Source organism: Erythrolamprus reginae, chromosome 1 (assembly GCF_031021105.1).
Source record: "Erythrolamprus reginae isolate rEryReg1 chromosome 1, rEryReg1.hap1, whole genome shotgun sequence".
NCBI classification, from domain to species: domain Eukaryota; kingdom Metazoa; phylum Chordata; class Lepidosauria; order Squamata; family Dipsadidae; genus Erythrolamprus; species Erythrolamprus reginae.
Genome location: NC_091950.1, coordinates 51690236 through 51713497, shown reverse-complemented (window position 1 = coordinate 51713497; position 23262 = coordinate 51690236). Strand labels below are relative to the sequence as shown.

The 23262-nt window shown below is 40.9% G+C and overlaps 1 protein-coding gene across 3 annotated transcripts in view; it reads left to right on the top strand.

Moving 5' to 3' along the window:
- Positions 1 to 2848: 2848 nt before the first annotated feature.
- The window catches only part of EVL (Enah/Vasp-like), a 196908-nt gene continuing 176494 nt past the window's right edge, over positions 2849 to 23262 (top strand). Inside the window, exon 1 of one of the 3 annotated variants that reach the window (XM_070752391.1) lies at positions 2849 to 3290. In XM_070752391.1, coding sequence (XP_070608492.1) covers positions 3286 to 3290 — 5 coding nt within the window. In that variant the 5' untranslated portion in view covers positions 2849 to 3285. The remainder of the gene's footprint in view (positions 3291 to 23262) is intronic. The other 2 variants (XM_070752400.1, XM_070752373.1) reach the window with 2 other exon arrangements.

Here is a 23262-nt window from a genome sequence, read left to right as displayed (position 1 = left end):
CAAATTGATCCAGGCTTGCAGGAGGGTCTTATTCTTTATATGTGTACATTATAAATGACTAGCGTATCTATTTTGTTTTAATCTAATACTATAAAAACAAAAGCCTTGTCAAGATGTTTTTCACTTACGGTTGTTAAAGATCAAGCTCATGATTTTTTAAAATTATATCAGTGTAACATTAGTTCTCCTGGATCAATCCATAGAATCAACATGATCTACCATACTGTTTCTCACAGTGGCCACTCGTTTACCTCTGGGTGCTCTCAAGCAAGAACAGCTGCCTTCTAACTCTGTTCCTTTGCAACTGGTATTTTTGTAGAATTTTGTAGAATTAGTAGAAGAGACTGCTAATATTTAATAGATTTTTCCTCCATGGATATATCAAAATCAACCAAGTGAGTGGCCATCACCATGCTATGTGATGTAATGAATTTGACACCTTAATTATATGTTGTGTGAAGTACTTTCTTTTTTTTCTTCTAAAAAGCTTTATTGGATGGCCTTTTAGGGGAGGAGAAAAAAAGCTGTGTACTTTCACCATGCCATGGGAAATAATTGCACATATCATAGTTACTTTTTCTTTTTGCCCTTTTAAAAACTATTCTTTTGAAATATAGTGATCAGATGTAGTTGTATCATAGATTGGTACGAGAATACAATATGGCAGTTCCTTCTTGCATCTCTGTCCTCAAGACTATGACCTCAGAAGTTGAGACCTAACTAGTAATTACACAAAGGGTAGAGTTTGCCTCAATGTGCATCACTTAGTTTCCAGAGATCTTATGAAGCCCCTCAGAGTTGCCTTTCATTTTCCAACCAAACCAATCCAGAAAATGGAACGAAGTAAGGAGGATGGAATCAGTGTTAAAGATTGCTCCAAGAGCCTTTTTCAGGACCAGCTGTTGATTTTAGGCATTCTGCAAAAATATCAGGGAGAGTGGTCTGTTTATTAAATATTGTACCTTTAAAATATATAGTGCCTTTAAAACTGCTACATTTATACTGAGCTACTTTGGCACCAGAATGACTGGGGCAAACTCATGGGTTAATATGTTGAGAGATATAAATTCACATATTACTCTAAACTACATTGTGTTTGATACTACAAGAATGGCATATTTCACAAATCTTTCTGACACCCCTTCCTCCAGGCATTCCTGCACACATCTGAATTTGGCATTTCATATGTTGTTTTTTTGATTTTTTTGAATTATGTAAAATACTTTTGAAATCTTCTGAGCTACAAACTGTCATCTTTTGCGATTTTGGGAATTATGTTATAGATTGTGTGTGGCACTTTAAAAGCTTGGCCCAGATGTCACCTGGAAGACACTTGATTCCAGCCTACAACATTTCTTCTTTGTTACTATGTAGCAGCTACTCATAAGAGACTTCCATTCAGCAAATGGAAACTTTCTCCACTCACACCAACTGCTACCATATCTTAAAAGAGTCATTTACCCTGATGTATACAAGAATAAACCCTTTTCTGTCAAAAGCATCAGTGGATTGTATACATTATATGTACCATACATACATATGTACACACACCAATTCTGGATATTTTAACAATCGGACAACACCCACTAAAGTACAAATTGCTGCATTTTAAATGCTTAAAGTAGGATAGTAGAGATGATAATAGGTTCTGCTACTGCCATTACAAGTTTGGCTTCTATTTTGTTCACTGCTCGGGCAAAGAAAGAACCTTCACCAACTGGAACTGCTGATTTTGAAGCGACGAATTCCCAGCCATAGTGTGTTTGGTTTTGAGGTAAATAATATACCGACTTGTAAAGATCCAAGGCGGGCAGAACGGAGAAAGCTGCACACCATATATACATGGCACTACATATTTATTTATTTAATTTTTATTTATTTATTTATTTGCATTTTTTAATGCTGCCCTTTTTAGACTTAGGGCAGTGATTTTCAACCTTTTTTGAGCTGCCACACATTTTTTACATTTACAAAATCCTGTGGCACATCACCAAACAAAATGACACCAAATGACACTCTAACACAGTACATATTATACATATAGTTAATAATATAGTTTCTAAATGTATTTATGCTCACTTAGTGTGAAACCTGGGCCTGTTTCGATGAACCCAAAAGGGATATCCTGGCAGGAATGGTGGTTTGGGGACGCCTGTTTAATTTCCTCAGGGCACACTGGTTGAAAAACACTGACTCGGGGCGGCTTACAACATGTTAGCAACAGCACTTTTTAACAGAGCCAGCATATTTTCCCCACAACCCTCATTTTACCCACCTCGGAAGGATGGTGTTGGATTTAAGGGGCGTGCATAAGTGCACCTTCGTGCCTACCGTTCCTGTCCTAATGTCTTTATCTTTTCTATCTCTACTTTATACTTATGTTAAACATACTACAATAGTATATTTGTATAACAAAATAATAATAACGATAACGATAATAATGATAACAACAGTAATAATGGCGAAGAGCCCACGAAAGCGCGCGCACGCAAAATACAGGGAATAAGCTACCCTTTTAAGAGTCTGCAATCACTCGCGTTGAAAATACCAGGCGCGACGCCCTTTGATCCTAGGCCAGCAAGGCGAAACGGAAGGGCTCCCGCCCCTCACTCTTACCGACAGGCGCGCGCGCGCTTGCCGGTGTTGACCCGCGTTCCCCTCCTTTGCGCGCGCCTGCTCCGCGGTGCTCGTGAGAGCTTGCAGCAGCAGCGGCGGCAGACAGGCTGGCGGAAGCGTCGCCTCGGCAGCAGTGGGCAGCAGAGCCCCGCGGGCTTTGTCAGCCTCCTCCCTCCCTCTCCCTCCTCCCTCCCCAGCGATTTGTCCCACGCCCACTCTTGCCTCGCCACATCCCGGGAAAACGGCGGGAGGGGTGTGGGGTGGGGGGAGATGGCCGGGGCCCTGGACCAGCTGCCAGGCGCCGAGGAGCGGCTCCCCAGCTAGCGCCCTTGGCCCGCGCGGGGTGGGAGGGAAAGTAAGAAGATGCCACTGCCGGCGAGCCGGAGGAGCCGAGCCAGGCGGCCGAATTGAAGGAGCAGATGCGAGAGCCGAGCGGTCAGCGCTCGGCGGGCTTTTCTTCCTCCTCTCGGGCGCTCCTCCATTGAGCATCTGACAGCCAGGGTAGCAGCTGCTGCCGTCGCTTTTTTTTTTTCCTTCCCCCATTTTTTCCTGCAGGAGCGTCGCCGAATCCCGGGCCGGGGCGGGGAAACTTCCCGCTGCGCCTCGGTGAGGGGGGGTGGAAAAGGCGGCTGGCTGGATACGGCGGCGCGAAGCTCGGCGGCGGGGAAAATGAGGTGAGTCGGCCGAGGCTGAGGCGCGGGTGCTCGCGCTCTCCCTTTCTTCTCCTCCTCCTGCTCCTCGGGGAAAGAGGGAGGAGGGCTGGCGCTTTCACCTGGCGGCGGGCAGGTGCGAGTAAAACGCCGGTTCTGCCCTTCCGAGGGGAGTGTGCGCGGCGCGGCGGGAGAAGCGGGATGCTTGGGTCTGCCTCAAGCGAAGGACACGTGGGCACTGCGGTCTCAAATCCGCTTCGCCTCCGGCCTAGAATTTTCACAGCGCTTTCGGGTCTAGGGCGGAATTGATCCTTCTGTGTCCGCTTCTGTGGAGAACGTGAATAAAACTGCCAACTCTCTCCCCCCCCCCCCAGGGTCTTTTTAATTAGCCGTTGCTCCTGTGCGCTTTAATAGCGGCCGGGGATCCGCAGCTGTGAGAGACAAAAAGAATCCTTTGTGGCATCCCCGTGGCCGGCAGGATATGGTGTTTGTGTGTGTGTGTGTGTGTGTGTGAGAGAGAGAGAGAGAGACCTGCATCTTGCCAGTTGTCTTATCTAGCTCAGTGTTTCCCAACCTTGGCAAATTGAAGATATTTGGACTTCAACTCCCAGAATTCCCCAGCCAGCATTTGCTGGCTGGGGAATTCTGGGAGTTGAACTCCAAATATCTTCAAGTTGCCAAGGTTGGTAAACACTGAGCTAGTTCATTGAAGTCTCAGTAGGGTAAATCTGAAGGCCCTGCCAAAGTGATGTCTTCTGAGGCTGTGACAGGTTCACACCCCTCTCCAGGATTTGTCAAACTGTTTGTGGATGGCTGAGCTTTCGCTGTGGTATGGTGCAAACCTTTACTTAGATTTCTTGGTGATTTCTGCAGAGCTGCTGAAAGAGTGTTGGGGTTCGTCCACCCTGTGGCCACCCTGAAAACTTACATCTGTTGTGAGTTGCATCTGACAACATATACCAGTGATGGCGAACCTTTTTTCCCTCGGGTGCCGAAAGAACATGGGCGCGTGCTATCGCGCATGTAGGAGTGCACACACCCATAATTCAGTGCCAGAGGAGGGCAAAAACAGCTTCCCCTGCCCCTCCAGAGGCCTTCTGGAGGCCAGAAACGGCCTATTTCCCAACTTCTGGTGGTGTTTTGCTTTCTCCAGGCTCCAAAGCCTTCCCTGGAGCCAGGGGAGGGTAAAAACATCCTCCCCATCCTCCTGGAGGCTCTCTGGAAGCCAAAAATGCCCTCCCAGAGCCTCTGTGTGAGCCCAAAATCAGCTGGCCAGCACACATGCACGTTGGAGCTGAGCTAGGGCAACGGCTCATGTGCCAGGAGATATAGCTCTGTGTGGCACCCATGCTATAGGTTTGCCATCAGTGACATATGCTTTCACGTTCTCAAAGCTAAGATCTTTCGTGCGCTTACCATGTTACCCAATCCTTTGGAAGATGGGCATTGTTCACAGTTGGGGAAACAGTGTTATTTTCCCCTTCAGATAATTCAGTGCACATAGGGGAAAATACATTGCCCTCAAAGAATAGCAATGGAATCATGGCAGCTGGCATTAAGAGGAATGACTTCCAAGTGGGCGTCAGGCTTGGAGCCTGTCCTAGAAATGTAAAGCCTGTCATTTTGTGGAGTTTCTTCCCTTCGGGGAAAGAAAAATTATTGGGTCCTTCAGTCTTTCACCAAATGAAGGGATGGATGCAGTGCTTGTGCGTGGTTTAGCATAGGCTATCATGTCTTAAACTAGTACGGCAGATTGCCTGAGTTTATACTAACAATAATTTAGTATTTTTTTAAAATATAATTTGTTGAACAAACTATAATTACTTGTTTGCATGCCATGTTGCAATCAGGAAGATCATACGTCAACCACATAGCATATGTCAACCACATAGCATGTAAACAAGTCAGTAATGACTGTCTGATGTTGTTTTTTCTTGAACAGCTAACTAGCTGTGGCAGTTTTACACAGAGACAACAATTTTATTGATGGTACTATCAGGTGGTCCTTGGGGAGGCAGGTAGACAATGGGTTCCTTTACCAACCCCAGTTTGGAACAGCCCAAATAATAGTTGACTAGCACTGGTGAGGATGGAACTGCATGAGGGTTACAATAGATTAGCTCTTATTTGAACTTCTTAGCACATATATCTTCCACTTCTTCCACCTATTGTTTTGATTGCTTTCAAATAATAAATTCCCCGTTCTTCCGGGTTTGGGGGAGTTGCATCACAAAGAGCAGAAAAGAGTAGGCTTTTGTATTCCTCACCAAGCTGTTGTTTTGAACTAATTGCACTAATTGGTCTACAGTAAATCTGGCTATAAGAAGGTGTTCCCATCCCATCCTCTCCATACTTGAAGAGATTGCAGGTGAAAGTGGAGGGCAGGTTCTGAGAGATGGCTAAACTTATGGATTTAGCTATGTGTCATACCTATCATTAGGTGGATCAATGTTGTGATTGATAGATGGTTTCCCTCCACCTGATCATTAAGAAGCGGGAAGGTGAAAGCAGCCTTCTCTACATGGGAAATGAGAATACAGTATTGTCTTCTGACTATAAGCCAGAACAGAGGCAGTTAGAACTGACAGCGGGAAAGGCTTTAAAGTTTAGGTTTCTGATGATTCACAGATGGGAGCAAAGCATTAAACTGAGTTGTGGGAAAGACTCTTTGTGTATGTAATTAATAAAGAGATCTCTCAGTTCTGTATGCATGTGATTTTGGTATTGCTCAGCATACGTAAATTGTTTTATCAATTGGCTGTTAAGTGGGGAGCGGGAGAGAAGGGAACAATGAAAATAGGCTTTTATACTCCAAATAATGATTGTGGAATGGTTCGTGTGGAGAAAACAGAATATATGCATGGCAACAGAGGCAGGGAAAATGTACTGCTTCCTTCTGTTGCCATGAACGTGGGTGTGCCTTCCCTTCAACACTGTTGCCATGCATTAACTGACAGTGCTAAGACTCCTTCCTTTATCTCTTGGAAGGTAATTCACTGAAGTCGTGGATCTGTTTCTCTGCATACTGTAGTGTATGTCCTGTGTTTTCCTTTGTATTTGAGAGTATGTGTGGTTTTGAGCTAGGGAGAAGAGATTTCTTCATTGCGTTTTTTTCTCATTTTATGATGTGAAGTAGATATGTAGTTTAAGCTTTATATATTATGTATGTCTTGCAGGACCAGTTTAGGTAGATGACATTGTAAGGTACCAAAGGAAAAGATATAGGTTGCTACCATTGAACTAAACGATGATCCCTCAAATGCTGCTAATCTTCTGGTCTTCTCATTATTTTTCCACTGCTGCTTTCTGGAAATATAAACAGCGACTAGAGCAATCTTATACAACCTACTGATGTACTGAATATCTTCTTGAACTATGGGGCAGATTGGGTGCAGTGGAAAAACCCCCCACAAGTCAACAGGCAGCAGTGATATACTGAGCTACCTACAGTATGTTCTCTACTATTGGAAACAATGATACCGCATAGGAAGAGATGGGACTATTAAGAAAAGATGTGCCACTGTGGATTTCTGGTCCAGGGTCTGTAAATGAGGTCTGTAATTAAGATCTTATATATAACGATGGTGGTCTTTATTTGCTTATAGATGTGCTTGATTCTGGAGTTATCTTATTGTTATTTTTCTTGACAATGGCACAACAGTTTCTGCATTTCCCCCCCTTAGGATAGAGAATAAATGGCAGAAAAATACATTGTTATTATTGTTGTTTTGAGAGTCTTATTCAAATGGGTGATTTAACCCCCCCCCCCCTATGCATTATCTAAGCATGTGCCTTTAGGAAAATTTCTGGAATGGAGTTCTTTTTGAAGCTTTGGGTTTAAAATGCAAACTCCGTGCAACTGATGTAATTGCCACTGTTTGTGGCATTTCATAACTTATATGGAGGCCTCTTGGGGCAAGATAAAAATTAAATGGCAGGATAAGGTTTTAACTTCTGTTGCATTTTTTCCTATTGAGGGACCCCTTTAGTTGATTCCCAGGGCATAATTATGACTATGATGGGAGCACATTCTGAAATGTCAGAATGCTCTGCAGCTGCTTGCTAGGCACAGGTTATTTATTAGGCAGGAACAGAACATTCCAGGAATAAAGGACACTGATGTATCATTGTGCCTCTCAGTAACTTCAATAGGATGAATAGATATGTGAGTGGATGGTATGTTTTGGCATGATTGCCCATCATTACTTACATTGGTATGACAGAGTATGCCAGGGTTTATTAAAAGCTGCAGTCAACCCCAGAAAATAGTGTACTGCTATAGAACTCCACAGACTACATATGACTGTGCAATGTGTAAGTTTTTTATTTTATTTTATTTTATTAGAGTTGGAAGGGACCATGTAGGTCATCTGGTCCAATCCCCTGCTCAGGCAGGAGTTCCTATACCATTTCAAATAAATGGCAGTTCAATCTCCCCTTGAAAGTCTCAAGGCTTGGAGCACTCACAACCTCCGCAGGTTGATTGCTCTCACCGTCAGAAAGTTCCTCCTTATTTCCAGATTGAATCTCTCTTTGGTCAGCTTCCATCTGTTATTCCTGGCCTTTTGGTGCTTTGGAAAACAGCCCTCCTCTCTGTGGCAGCCCATCAGATATTGGAACACTGCTATCATATCTCCCCTGGTCCTTCTCTTTGCTAGGCTAGCCAGTTCTTGCAACCTCTCTTCATATGTTTTAGTCTAGTCTTGTCTTTTGCTACCTCTGACAGTACATGAGCTAATTCCTGTAGACTGCCTCTCAAAGGTCTCATTTTGCCCATGTCTTCTAGGGGTCGTGGTCAGCAGAATGCTGAAAAAGTCATTTGGTAGAGAAAGAAAAATATTTATTATTTTCATGACCATCCACTGAAGACTGGCTTACTTAGTGCATAGGAGACAAGCCTTGTTTTTTCTGATCACAAAATAGCTGACCTCTTATATTTGTGCATGTGAAGGCTTTCTCTTCTTTTTATAGACTCTAAATCTGGCTCTGTCATGTTGACAGAGGGTTCACAATCTTGGCAAGCCTTGATAGCCAGGCATTGTCTATAGTTGCCACCAACTGTTTTCCTCTCCTAGATCTCCTAGCATATACAGAGAAGGCAGTGTTTTAACTTCATCCTTACTGAGAGTGATACACTGTGTGAAGGCAAAAAGCAAACTGTTTTTCTTTAGTATACAGTAAAAGAGGATGGATCTGGGCTGAGTTCCTATGGCACTGTAGGAATATGAGCCTTATAATATAAGCCATGCTATATTAACAGAATAACAGAGTTGGAAGGCACTTTGGAAGTCTTCAGGTCTAACCCCTTTCTCAAGCAGGAAATCCTATACCATTTCATACAAAGAGTTGTCCAATCTTTTCTTAAAAGCATCCAATGTTGGAGAACCTACAATTTTTGGACGCAGGTCTTTCTACTGATTAATTATTCTAACTATCAGGATTTTTCTCTCCTTGATTATTTTCCATCCATTGCTTTTTGTGTTGCCTTCATGTGCTTTGAAGAATAGGTTGACCCTCTCTTCTTTGTGGCAGCCTCTTAGATATTGGAACAGTGCTAACACCACTAGTCCATCTTTTTAGTAAACTAGACATAAGCAGTTTCTGCAACGATTCTTAGCCCTCAGTCCCCCAATCTTTGTTGCCCTTATCTGCACTCTTCATAGAGTCTCAACATCTTTTTAATATCATGGCACCTAAAACTAGCTGCAGTATTGTAAGTGTGATTTTACCAAAGCTTTATAAAGCATTACTAATGCTTCACTTGATCTTGATTCTAGTCTTCTGTTAATGCATTCTAAGACTGTGTTGGCTTTTTGGGCAGCTGCAGCACACTGCTGGCTCATATTTAAGTGATTGTCCACTAGGAGTCCAAGATCCTCTCACAGTTATTCCTATTGAGCCAGGTACCACCGATTCTATACCTGTGCATTTGTTTTTTCTTGCCTAAATGTAGAAATTTACTTTTCTCGTGATTGAACTAAATGTATTAGACTTTGGTTTATTGAACAAACTACAGTGGCTAGGATTGCACATACACAGTGCCAAAACCCAAATACAACACATTATAATTTAGGACACTGTGTGCACCAGATCTTCACATTTTGATTGGGAAATCCTATTGCAAAGCACCAAAGGCATAGATTTCTTCTTGGATTTTGTATCATATTGTATCTGTTTACAACGTACTACCAAATTAGTATGCAACTGATATTTTAGCCTCTAAAGAGAGTTACTAGATGCGGGTAGAATAGTAGAGTTTGAGATATGTTTGGAGAGGAAGATAAAATAAAGCAGAATAACATTACAAAGGGAATATTCCCTTCAGTACAGTAGAGCAGTGTTTCTCAACCTTGGCCACTTGAAGGTATTTGCTGGCTGGGGAATTCTGGGAGTTGAAGTCCAAATATCTTCATGTGGGCAAGGTTGGGAAACACTGCAGTAGAGGGTAAGCATTAAAGTGGTCCAATGAAAGAGCTCTATGGTCTATTGGCAGGTAATATTCTATAGGCCAGTGATGGCAAACCTATGGCACGGGTGCTACAGGTGGCACGCGGAGCCATATCTGCTGGCACGTGAGCTGTTAGCCTAGCTCAGTTCCATTGGGCACGTGTGTGCCGGCCCACTGATTTTCGACTTGCCAGAGGCTCTGGGAGGGCATTTTTGGCTTCCTGAGAGTCTCCAGAAGGTTGAGAGAGGGCATTTTTGCTTCTGGAGCCTGGAGAGGGCAAAAAATGGGTCTATCAGGCCCATGGGAAATGGGCTGTTTCAGGCCTCCAGAGGGCCTCTGGAGGGGTGGGAGAAGCCATTTTCGCTGTCCCCCAGGCATTGAATTATGGGTGTGGGCACTCACAGATGCATAATAGCACACACATACATGCTTTTTGCACCTGAGGAAAAAAAGGTTTGCCATCACTGCTATAGGCAGTTTGCTGGCAAGAAGGGTTTCCTTTATATTCCAACAAGGTATGATTCAGCATGATCTCTGAATTGACTTACTGTAAATTGCACTAGAAATCAATCGTAGATTATTATAATTTCAGGATATAAATATTTGTAAACCTGGGTACTTGGTGCTCAACTCTTATCCTTCTGATTAATGAACAAAATGCTTTGTCTGTCTACTTGCTGTCCAAGTATTATAATTAAAAACTACATTCAAACAAATAACCAAAAATGCAGCCTGATGGACCACAAGGGGGAAATCTTAATGAAATATCATTATTAGGCCAATAAATTTCCAGAATAATGAATGTGTTTTTTAATTTTCAAGATCCTACTCTAGGGAGAATTGTTGGAATTCAAAAGCTTGTCCACCACCTTTATAAATCTTGAGTTGACTATTAAAAATGGTATTAGACAACCTGGGGTGTTTTTGCATTTTGTTTGTGAATGCTAAGCATTTTGTAGTGAACGGGGAGACGGATTGCTTCAATATGCTATTTAAAGCATTGGTTTGTCATCCACTCCCTTAATGGTTTGAGGGGCGTAAAAAGATTAAACATAAGTAAAACCTTGGAAAAAAAATCCCATGAATAATAAATATTATATAGTAACTTTAAAAAAACAGAAGAAAATGCAAACAATGCATAGTACAAAAAGAATAACGTATATAAAGAAGAGCAAAGATCATTGACAACAGTGGCAAACAAGCAAAATACTTGAGGTAACGGAGGTGCCAAAAAGCTCTGGGAAGAAACATCTTGGCATGGATTTAACTCCCTGCTGTGTAAACAGACAGTTCACTTAAGATTTGGCAACATGTTTCTGAGTATATATTCAGATAACAAAAGCAGTGTGACTACAGTATATGAATTAATACTCAGTAGACTCAAACTGTGGCAAACTGCAATGAAGAAAAGGTACCGCATATTGATTCTTAATTGCACGTTATTTTCTGGTATTTGTCTTTAATTAAAATAAATATGTTCTTGTTTTTTCTCCTACCTTTTACCAACTTGTGTAGAGCCCACCAAATCAGTATTGGAGTTAAATCAAGAACTCTAAAGCTATTTGGCCAAAGTTGGATCATGTCAAAGGTAGCTGATTTTTACATAAAAGCTGAATTCATAATGAAGTTTTTCCATAGTATGTTTATTCATGTGGAATAAACATAAATGTTTGAAACATTTTTGCAGTATTAGAATGAAATATTCTGGAAAACCAGACCATTCCTAGGGGAGAAAGAGTTCCAGTTTTTATATAAATTGATTTTGTGCTCTGTTCCTTTAAAACTGTTGGATTTAAAGGAACCAAGCTCTTGCAACTGTACAATTTTTATATGTGTGAAGAAACAGAATGTGATTAAGTTTTGCTTTGGTATTGGGAATAGCCATTGCAAAAATTCAGATGGATTTTAAAAGAAGTAATATTACGCTTTTCTGAGTACAGTAGAGTGGAGTTAAATGTCAAGAGTTAAGATGAAAGTGTAAGAGATGAAACAATGATCTTTTCCATAATTTAAATTAGTTGTCGGGTTTTAAAAAACAGCTTATAAAATACGTTTTCAAAATGAGAGGCTGGACAATCACAGTGTAGGGCAAAAGCTAAAGTTTTGACCTAGAAGCCAGAAAACTGTGGTCTGCCTTATGCATGAAAACTGGCTGGGTAGCTTGGATCAATCATTCTCTCTCAGCCCAATCTACCTCACAGGGTTGTTGTAGAGAAATTAAGATGGAGTATTAAATACCGTATTTTTTTGGAGTACAAGATACATCTTTTTTACCAAAAAAGAGGGTGAATATTTGGGTGTATCTTATACAACAAATGTAGCCCCAACCAGCCTCTCGAACAGAGATTTCAGAGTCTAGAAAAGCAAGTCGCAGAGCTCACGATCAACAAACCTGTTGCTAAAGTTCACCTCTGGGAACAGATGTTTGGGGATATTCCGGGAGGCCGATTCACCCACCAGTCAGCTTTTTTCTTATTTTCCTCCTCAAAAACTAAGGTGCATCTTATAGTCCAAAAATACAGTATGTTTGCTGCCTGGAGTTGATCAAAACATACAATTTAAAAAGGTTGCATAGGAATCTAATTATAGTAATAAAATAATAATAACCAAGGATATTAATCAAACCTCAAAAGCTGCTCATTTCCAAAGGTATTGATGTGAACTAGTGCTTCTCAAACATTTTGGTCTTCTGGCCCTTCGCGTTCTTAAAAATTATTGAGAACCCCAGAGAGCTTTGTTTTGTCTGGGTTTTAACTATCAATATTTACTGTGTCATAAATATTAAAATTCTGATGCAGTAAATATTTTTAAATATTAATTTAAAAATATTTATTTCACTTTGCAGACTCCCTGAAATCTTGGTTCTCAGACCACACTTTAAATATCATTGATATGATCTAATCCAGTGTTTCCCAACCTTGGCCACTTGAAGATATTTGGACTTCAACTCCCAGAATTCCCCAGCCAGCATCTGCTGGCTGGGGAATTCTGGGAGTTGAAGTCCAAATATCTTCAAGTGGCCAAGGTTGGGAAACACTGATCTAATCACAAGTGACTTCTGGTTCAACAAACTCAGTAAATCCAGCACTGACTTGCTATTTTATTTTTTGACAAATGATGGCTGGTATGATCCCCCCCCCCTTTGTTGTAGCTCTTGAGACACACAGTCCTTGAAATATAGTATGTAAGAGATTGGGACCAGAATTTAATTGCGATTGGATTAAAGCAGAATCTCAATCATTCTGAATAAGTTCCTTGCAACTTCAGGCTTTAATTCTGCCTCCAGTTCTAGTTGGTACTTGTGTTTGGCTATAAGGCCAGGCTTATCTTGAAGAGTCAGTCCCCTGAATTGAAAGTATGTTGGTTATAATGAAAAGCAATGACCCTACCTATTTGAGTACATTTTGTTATTTAAATAACAGGAGACATGAGCAGCTCTAAGAATGTGAAAACAGAGAGGGAGGTTTCATTCTTTATCTCCCATTCCCAGGCCTAATTATCTTTTTTAATCTGTTATTTGTATTACAAGGTAGCTTCATTCCCCTCCGCCCTCTGTTCTATTATGTCTGATTCTCAGAGACTGCCTAGACAAGTCCCTGCAGTTTTCTGGGCAAGATTTTCAGGACTGGTTTGCTTGAAGTGCAATAGAAAAAAGAAGCTAATTAGGACAGGTCAAGTCCCCTCTAAAACTAAAACATGTCTGCCTAGCCTTTGTTTAAACTTAACTGAGTCAACCTTGAGCCTGGTGAGATTCGAACTGCCAAATTGCAGGCAGCCAGCTGTCAGCAGGGGACTAGGGGCTAAAACATATGAAGAATGGTTGAAGGAACTGGGTATGTCTAGTTTAATGAAAAGAAGAACTAGGGGAGACATGATAGCAGTGTTCCAATATCTCAGGGACTGCCACAAAGAAGAGGGAGTCAACCTCCTCTCCAAAGCACCTGAGGGTAGAACAAGAAGCAATGGGTGGAAACTAAACAAGGAGAGAAGTAACTTAGATCTAAGGAGAAATTTCCTGATAGTTAGAACAATTAGTCAGTGGAACAACTTGCCTCCAGAAGTTGTGAATGCTCCAACACTGGAAGTTTTTAAGATGTTGGATAACTATCTGTCTGAAGTAGTGTAGGGTTTCCTGCCTAAGCAGTGGGTTGGGCTAGAAGACCTCCAAGGCAGGGATGGGTTCATGCTGGTTCTAACTGGTTCTTTAGAAGCATTAATAAACCACCGATGATGTCACAGAGCCGGTTCTATCAGTGTCGGTCCGTGAGCACTGCCAACTTGTGCAGAAGCTATTTTTTGATAGCTACAGGGTGTGTGTGCACATGCAAAGCATGCACACAGTCCCAGCACAATCCTGAGTGAACCGACATCAAAACGATCCAGAACCCACCCTTGCTCCAAGGTCCCTTCAAACTCTGCTATTCCATTCCAATCCAATTCCATTCCATTCTGTTCTATTCTAAAGCAATATTGTACTCTAACCACTGCACCACTGTGGATATTATGCTTTAGATCAGGGTAATCTATTTCATCAGGGGCCACATCAGGGTTGTGTTTGATCTTGGAGGGCCAGGGTGAACCGAAGCCTTTTCTTTTTTATTTTTTTTGTATCCCCTTTTAATCCCCGTTTCCATTTTATTCTTTTTATTCTTCCTTCTAGGATGGAAGGACTTTGTTAGAAAAATAAAGGGGTTATTGGATCAAACTTTGGACACTTGACAATGTAGTTATGATGGTGGCCATGTCCCAGGGTTATGTGAACATCTTTTGCGATCTTCTGACAAACAACTGCAGGGATTCACTTAACGACTGTGGCAAGAAAGGTGGTAAAGTGAGGCAGAACTCACTTAATAACCGTCTTACTCAGGAGATAGAAAAGTTGGCCTCCACTGGGGTGAGAACAGAAGTTGAGGATTATCTGTCTGACCAGTGCACTCTTTTAGAAGCAGATCAGGAGTCCATTTTGAAGCTCCACAGAAAACATCTAGGGGAGAAGGCAGGTTGTCCTCGACTTACAACAATTCATTTACTGACCGTTCAAAGTCGCAACAGCCCTGAAAAAAGTGACTTATGCCCCTTTTTAATACTTGCGACCTTCACAGCAGCCCCACAATCGCGTGATCAAAATTTGGCTGCCATTTCATATTTATGACCGTTGCTGTGTCTTGAGGTCACGTGACCCCCTTTTGCAACCATCTCACAAGTAAAGACAATTGGGGGGGGGGGCGCGGAGAAGCCAGATTTGCTTAACGACCGGTTTTCTAACCGAACCACGCCCAGACATGAAAATGTGTCGCTCAGACATTACACTTTTCCGCCTACACCAAAAACAAATGAGAGGAAACATTGATCCCTGTGAGCCAAATCTAAGCAGCCGTGGACCAGATCTGGCCCTCGGGCCTTGAGTTTGACACTCCTGCTTTAGATGGTAGAAACGGATCGTGATCATCTTTGTGATGTTAATATTTATTTGTTTATTTTAAAATAGAAGGCTATGGCAAGCAAAACTGACTAAATTTCATTCTCCGTGATTATGTTGGAGAGGAGTTTTTTAAAATGCTCATAATATGCTTGTTAATTGAATTCACATAACTTATGCAACCTCTGGTTTTGCCAATACTGTATATGCATCTGAAGGCACAGAAGTTCCAAATTTGTGGTTAAAAATTATCATCTGACTGGAGGGTGGATCCCTTTTCTTTGGCTTTAGAACACTCTATACTGACTTGGTGCTTTCCAACTATGTTTGCATAAAGATTTCTGGGATGCCAAGTTGGACAGAGACCATAGTTTTTCAGAAAATTGAATAGAGAGCATTTTGCACGCATTTTTGCTGTTAATTTAATTGCAATTAGAACATTTCTAGTTTGTACTGGAAAATCATCTGATTTCTTTCATATATTGTGAGATGATTCTGATACCGTCGTCGTGATTTTCTTAAGATTATAGAAATGAAGTGGATTGTATAAATGAAGTGGAAGTCTATGTATAGCAGAAGAGACATCACCTGCGTTGGTCCCTGAAAACCTGGATTGCATGTCTTCTTAGTCTATTAGACCTTTTGGTAGCATTCTGTACCATCCCCCATCATGTCTTCAAGTTTCAAGTTTCAAGTTTTATTGGATTTATATGCCGCCCCTCTCCGAAAACTCGGGGCGGCTAACAACAATCATGAACAATATACAATAAAATATACAATATAGAGTTCTTGCAGGAACTCTAGTGATGTTTGGGTTTAAGAAGCACTATTCTGCATTACTTCTGCTACTTCCTAAGCAGAATACAGAGTATGAAGGAGAGGAATGGCCGAGCTCCATGTACGGTGCCATAAGGACTAATTCTATCCCTCATTGTGCTTAACATGTACTTATTTGAAACATATACAGTGGAACCCCGACATAAGAGCAGCTCTACTTAAGAGCAACTCGAGATAAGAGCTGGGAGGGGAGAGATATTTTTGTTCTACTTACAAGCCCAAATTCGAGATACAAGCGCCAAGGAGCTGTCTCCTGAAGCCAAACGCTAACTTCCGCGTTCGGCTTCAGGAGACAGCTGCGAAGCGGTGCGCGTGTTTTAAAAGGTTGCAGCCGGCCTGGGGGGCTCGGGGGGGTGCTCTTTCTTGCTCTTTTTCTTTCTCTCTTTTACCTTCCCTTCCTCTATTTCTTCTTTTCTTTCTCCTTCCCACCTTCTTCCCTCCCTCCCTCCCTTCACTCATTCCTCTCTTACTCTCCCCTTTCATAAGTTTCCTTGCTTCCTTCCTCTGTTCCTGTCCCTTCCCTCTTTCCTTCCTTCCTTCCCACCCTCCGTCCATTCATTCACCCATTCCTCTCTTGATCGCTTAAAGCCGGTCCCTGGTGCAAAAAGGGTTGGGGACCTCTGTCCTACAGGATTGGGTGGCAGAGAAGTTGAACATATGTAAATTTTAAAGTTTAAGAAAGTTTACAAGTTAAGTGAAAGAAACTTCATTATTCATTTATATGTACATGTACATTTCTTCATTAAAAACATGTCTTTCTGCATAATTTAGACTAACTTTGTGAGTTTTTTGAGGGCTGGAACCAATTAAAATTATTTACATTAATTCCTATGGGGAAAAGTCGTTCGAGATAAGAGCTGCTCGACTTAAGAGCCCAGGTCCGGAACGAATTAAACTCGTATCTCGAGGTACCACTGTATACAGTTGCCTGTCTTATATCAGACTCTGGGTGGGTCCCAACACCTACATGACTCCTTTGGGACATCTTTGAGATAAGGTTATTATCAATATGTCAATGATTCTCTTCCCCCCCCAAGTTTATGTATTAATTTTCAAAAACAGAAAAATATTAAAAAGAACATGTACTTTGCCATAAAACCATCACCTGTGTCTTTTTACCATATTTTCAATATAATATATTATATCACTAGTATGTATTTGTTTATATCAGAAAGATAGAGAAAAAATAATTTAATTATCATATTACTGTATATTCGTTACTTTTATATACATTCACACTTTATATTTTATCTTTTCTATTTGTTTTTGATCCATTCCATACTTTTTCCATTTCTTAATTTTTTGTCGATGATTCTCACAATACACTGTCACCTTATGTAGGGCGAAAGATGCTATAAAGGTCCTGATTTGATGAATAAGGATAAATAAGATACAGGTAGTTCTCAATTTATAACAATTTGTTTAGTGACCATTTCAAGTTAGCAACAGCACTGGAAAAAGCGATTTATGACTTTTTTCAAACTTACGTCTTTTAGCATCCCCATGATCACATGATCAAAATTAAGATGCTTGACAACTGATTCATACTGTTGAAGGCTGCAGTGTCCAACGGATCACACTATCACCTTTTGTGACCTTCTGACAAGCAAAGTCAATGGGGAAGCCAGGTTTACTTAACCTTTAACTTAACTGCAGCGATTCGTTTAAGAATTGTGGCAAGAAAGATCGTAAAATGGGGCAAAACTCACTTAGCAACAGACATTTTGGGATCAGTTGTGGTCATAAGTTGAGGACTACTTATATGTCAAAGCAAGCTTTAATGAAATCCAAGTTTCTGCTGTTGTGTGGTGAAAGTGGCTTGATTATGGTGAGGTTAATTCTCAGTGGAGTCTCAGTCCCTTTGAAGGAACAGATCTGCATCTCTGAAGTCTTCCTAGTTTTATTGCTCCTTCTTGAGAGCAAGTGGAGACAATAACCAGAGAGGAAACTCATGTAGCTTTTGCAACCTCACCTTCTGTTTAGAATAGTGCAACATACTGTATTTTTAGCCATATAAGATGCACCTTTTTCCTCTCTAAAAGAGGCTGAAGTTTGGGTGCGTCTTATACTCTGAATGTAGCTTTTTCAAAGCTTTTTTTCCCCAGTGAGGCGCTAATGGTTTTCCCAGCTCTTACTGGCTTGCAGGCTTTTTCATTGCTGCTTTCTCCGAATAAGGTTTTTTCCCCAGCCCCTAAGTCTTTGCAGGCTTTTTTTCATTGCTACTTGCACCTAATAAGGTTTTTTTAAGCCCTAGCCAGGGGATAAAATAATGTGCTGAAGCTGACCAGTTTAAGGACACTAGCCAGATGAATACCTGTTAGACAGATTATTTTCCCTATTTTCCTCCCCCAAAACTAAGGTGCATCTCATACTCTGGTGCAACTTATACTCTGAAAAACATGGCATCTCCCATGACAGTGTCCCTAAAGGTGACTTGGAAGCTGTGTGACCACAAATGCAAGGCTCAAGTTGGAGCAGTAGATTTCATAGCATTACACCAGACCTCTGCAGCTGCATTGATGGTTGATAAGCTTGCAGGCCCATTTCAGTGTACTGGTTTTAGGAACTTTTTTCTTACCCAGTCTGGTCATCTTGCATATTTACTTAGGAGTCCAGAAAGCCTTCCTACTGCTCCCATGGTCTTTTGGTAGCTTTCCCCATGCTGTGAAACACCTTGGCCATTGGGTCATGGTGGTCTCACTTTGCTCAACTTTCTTATGCAGTAAAAACTGTTCTGATGGACTGACATTTTACATTGTCTTTGGTAGTTGATTTTGTGATTTTCCTAACTGCTTGCAGTTACTGTATATGGAAAAGTGTCATGAGTATGTTGAAATAGGATGATTTATAGATATCCATGTAAATAACTAAATGCTAACTAGTATTTCTGATTGTGGTGTAAGCTTATTTTCTTCAATAAAATTAACTACTGAAAAATTTACTTAGAAAGATTTTCTACCTCTGATGGTTGAATATGGACCAGGAATTCTGAAGTAGTTGGGGAAAGTCTATACCAGTGATGGCAAACCTTTTTTCCCTCGGGTGCCCAAAGAGTGCGTGTGCATTCTATCGCACACGCACAAGTGCCCACACCCATTATTCAATGTCCGGAGAGGGAAAAAACAGCCTCCCCTGCCCCCTGGACACCCTCTGGAGGCCAGAAATGGCCCATTTCTGGACTTCCAGTGGGCTCAGTAGGCTTCCCTGGAGCCTGGGAAGGGCGAAAATGCCCCCCCCTGTTGTGGTTGGCTCTGGCCCAGCTCCTGCCCCAATTAATGTGGAGGTGGATGCAGGGGAAACATCAACATGTCATAGGCCTGTTTTATTGCCGACAGAGTCAGGTAGTGCAGTTTCCTCGGACAAAGAAGAAGGAGGGGGTGACTTGGAAGAGCAGGGCTTGGCACACAGCCCAGGAAGCCAATCTCCACTATCTTCAGTCGATTCGGATGAGGAAGTGTTAGACCCACGCATGCGCAGAATTATGCATCGAAGAGACCAATTGAAGAAATATTACAGGAGATAAGAGAGGCCCCCTGTGTTTGGGTGGGGCTCCAGTAATTAGAGCTGCTGATATAAATAGCAGCATGCTGGCTTGGCCATTGTGGAAGATTATCTGATCGTTGTTTCTTCAGGACCCTGCCTTGCTGTTTCCAGACTTTGTTTGTTGATTTTTCACGACTTTGAATCCAAAGCAGAGCAAAGTGTGGGGGTCTCACTTCGTGGAAGAAGGAGGGCTGTGACGTTCCTTCACAGCTGCTAGCTAAGTACTTAAGGACTGATTAAGGGGATTGTACCGACTACCAGGTTGTTTTGGGACGAGTGCTCTTTGCAATACAAAAAGGGTGCTTTGTTTCTTTTGAATTTTTGTGATAAAGAACATTGTTTTTGAACTTTCAAGGGTGTGTGTATCTGAAATTTGTACCCTTGAATTTTTGGGAGACTCATACCATAGAGCCTGGCAGAACACCCCCGAGGCCCTCTAGAAGCTGAAAGTCCCAGAACTTCCACATGCACTGAAAATCAGCTGGCCGGTGTGCACATGTGCATTGGAGCTAAACTGGGGCAACAGCTCGCATGCCGGCAGATATGGTTCTGCGTGCTACCTGTGGCACCCCTGCCATAGGTTTGCCATCACTGGTCTATACTAAGGTAATAATTTCAGATAATATAAATATTATTAAAATAAAGAATTGAGATGGTTTGTTGTTTAATTATTCCCTATGATAGGTGATTGATACATAGATATACATGTATCCTAGAACTGAACTTTGAAAACTTGAATGCTTTTTAGGTTTTCATACCTGAATGTGGCACAAAAGAAGGTGGCATTTGTCTGTGGGTATGCTTGCTAATAAACTATTACAAAAGTTGCCATTGAGAGGCAGCAACAGGCCTTTTAAAGAATATATTCGAAATCCCATGGTAAAGTAATTGTGAAAGAAATGAGAATATTAGTTCTAAAGATTAAAACATTGGTTTGGCATTCAAGTACAAGGATTTTTAAAAACCAAGAAAATATTTCTGTTACATTGCATTTAATTCCAACTTGTATCAGTAGAGAACTCTTCCTATTGTTGAAAATTGGAGGGGTTTTTGTTTTATTGTCTAATTTTTTGGCATTGATGGGTAAAATAACCAACTTATTTTATTTATTTTTATCTTATTGTATTTGATTCTTAAAGAGGCTGTGATGTGCCCTCTTCTGAAAGGACTGTTGTTCAACCCAATGAAGCTAAACAGTTTTTGTCTAGTTTCCAATATTCTCTTCTTAAAGGGAAGATTGTGGAGACTGTTTGCATGGCAGCTGCAGAGGATTTTGGATGAAGTGGATAAACTAGATCAGGGATCCCCAACCCCAGTCCATGGACTGGCATTGGGCTGCAGCGTGCTGTAAACCAGGCCACGCAAACAAGCATAGCCCGATCTACGGGATGCAGGCAGCATGAAAAACCACGCCTCTCCAGTCTGCAGAAAAACCTCTCTTCTCGTAACTGGTTTCTTAAGTGCAAAAGGTTAAGGGCTGCTGATCTAAATCCTTTCAGGCAGAATTCAAGCCAGGATTTGGAGTTGAGATGCCCCCTAGAAGTCAGAGAGGCCCCAACTCTATTGGCCTTTCACAAAGTTTTAAAAATACACAATTCTGGGGCTCAGAATGTATTAAAGGCCCTGTCACTTGGTTTTACTATTAGTTGATTAATCATCATCAGCATTGTATTTCAATGGACTTATTGTGGCTAAACATAACATGGTTCATTTGATGAAGTCAGACAGTTGGTTATTTTTAAGCTTTTGTGATTAGTAGAATTGGAACTTTTGAGACACCTCTGAAATATTTTCAACCTGACTTTTGTTATGAAACAATGTCTGTGCCAGAATAGATTATTATAATTATTGTTCTCCCTGGTATTAAAATCAATTGCTTGAAAAGCTAATGCCACATTTCAGCAGTAACATTAAATGATGGTAAATTATCAGGTATTTGTCAGGGTTCCAAATGGCATCGGAAATTAAATAAGAGTCTGAAGCAAAGTATTCCTCAAATTTCCACTTTATTAACAGAGTCATGTTGGCACATGTGGAAGAAACCCGAGTCTGAAGCCTCAGGAGTTTCTTCACTCAGTTGAAAGTTCAAGCCATTGTCCCCATGCCCCCAAATCCATTACATTGACCAATATTCATCTGCCAACTTGGCAGCAGCTCCCATCTCTTTCCTTGCAGGTGCACGAGTGCAGAGACAAAAGATGACCTTGACACCCTAGAAGGAATTTGTTATGGCTAAATGCTGACATCCCTCATGCAATGACCCCTCCCAAATTCTCATAGCAAAGAATACATTTTAAAATAGAATAAAGTGTGGCAGGCCAAAGACTCCAAGTAAAATGGCTTCGGACTGATAGGATTACATTGGTACCTCTACTTACGAACTTAATTCATTCCATGACCAGGTTTTTAAGTAGAAAAGTTTGTAAGAAGAAGCAATTTTCTCCATAGGAATCAATGTAAAAGCAAATAATGTGTGCAATTGAGAAAACCACAGGGAGGGTGGAGGTCCTATTTCCTCCCAGGAGATTCCTAGAGAGGCCCCACGGAGGCTTCTCCCCACCTTTTCTGTCCCTGTTTCCTCCCAGAAGATTCCTAGAGAGGCCCCCAGAGGCTTCTCCCCACCTTTTCTGGCCCTATTGCCTCCCAGGAGATTCCTAGAGAGGCCCCATGGAGGCTTCTCCCTGTCTTTTTTGGTTACAGTTTCGGAGACTAGGGTTTGTAGTGGAAAATAGTTCTTGAGAAGAGGCAAAAAAATCTTGAACACCTGGTTCTTATCTAGAAAAGTTCATAAGTAGAGGCGTTCTCAGGTAGAGGTACCACTGTATTTCAAAGTCTTTTTGAGAAAAGTCATGTTAATTGAAGAATGAGGACAGCTATTTTTAATTTTAATTAATTTTTTGTACACTACTTCTCATGCACATTTTTATATGTTGGAGTGGTACATTCAAAACAATGAGAAATGGTAATAAGTTTTTTCAGTCATGATCCATAATATAATAATATTTCTTAAAATATATTTGAATAATGTCTTACTATTTGGGAATTCATTTTAAAAAACATATTTTTGATATTGTGGAAGGCAAAGTTAGAGATTTACTACAGATAATTGTATTTCTCATCACACAAATAAGATGAATGAGAAAATGTGATATTTGCTGAAACAGAAAAGATTATATTTTACACAGATCGTACAGTGGTTTAAATCAGGGGTCTCCAACCTTGTCAACTTCAAGACTTGTGGACTTCAACTCCCAGAATTGCTGGCTGAAAAATTCTGGAAGTTGAAATCCACAAGTCTTAAAGTTGCCAAGGTTGGAAGCCCCTGGTTTAAATCACTTTCTTTTTTTATTATACACAAAACATAACATAACATACAAACATCTAATGTTGGGAATCTTAGTTCCTTTCACAGTTACAGTTGAAGATCGGTTCATCAAAATTCATACACATATATTACAGACATTTATCTTTTTTTATCTCCATGGTTACTATATGCTCTTTTATATTTATAAACTATAAATTCTTCTAAATTATAAATTCTTAAAAACCAAATATTTGGGCTCAATTGTGGTTGTAAGTCAAGGACTATCTATACTATATTCCAAATTCATGGAGGAACTAAAGTAAGAAAGTGATTTAAACAGGAGGATAGAATGTGTAAATACCAATTATTATATGTAAATATATGTAAATAATAAAACAAAAAAGAACAGAAAACAAATGTGTATATAATAATAATAATAATAATA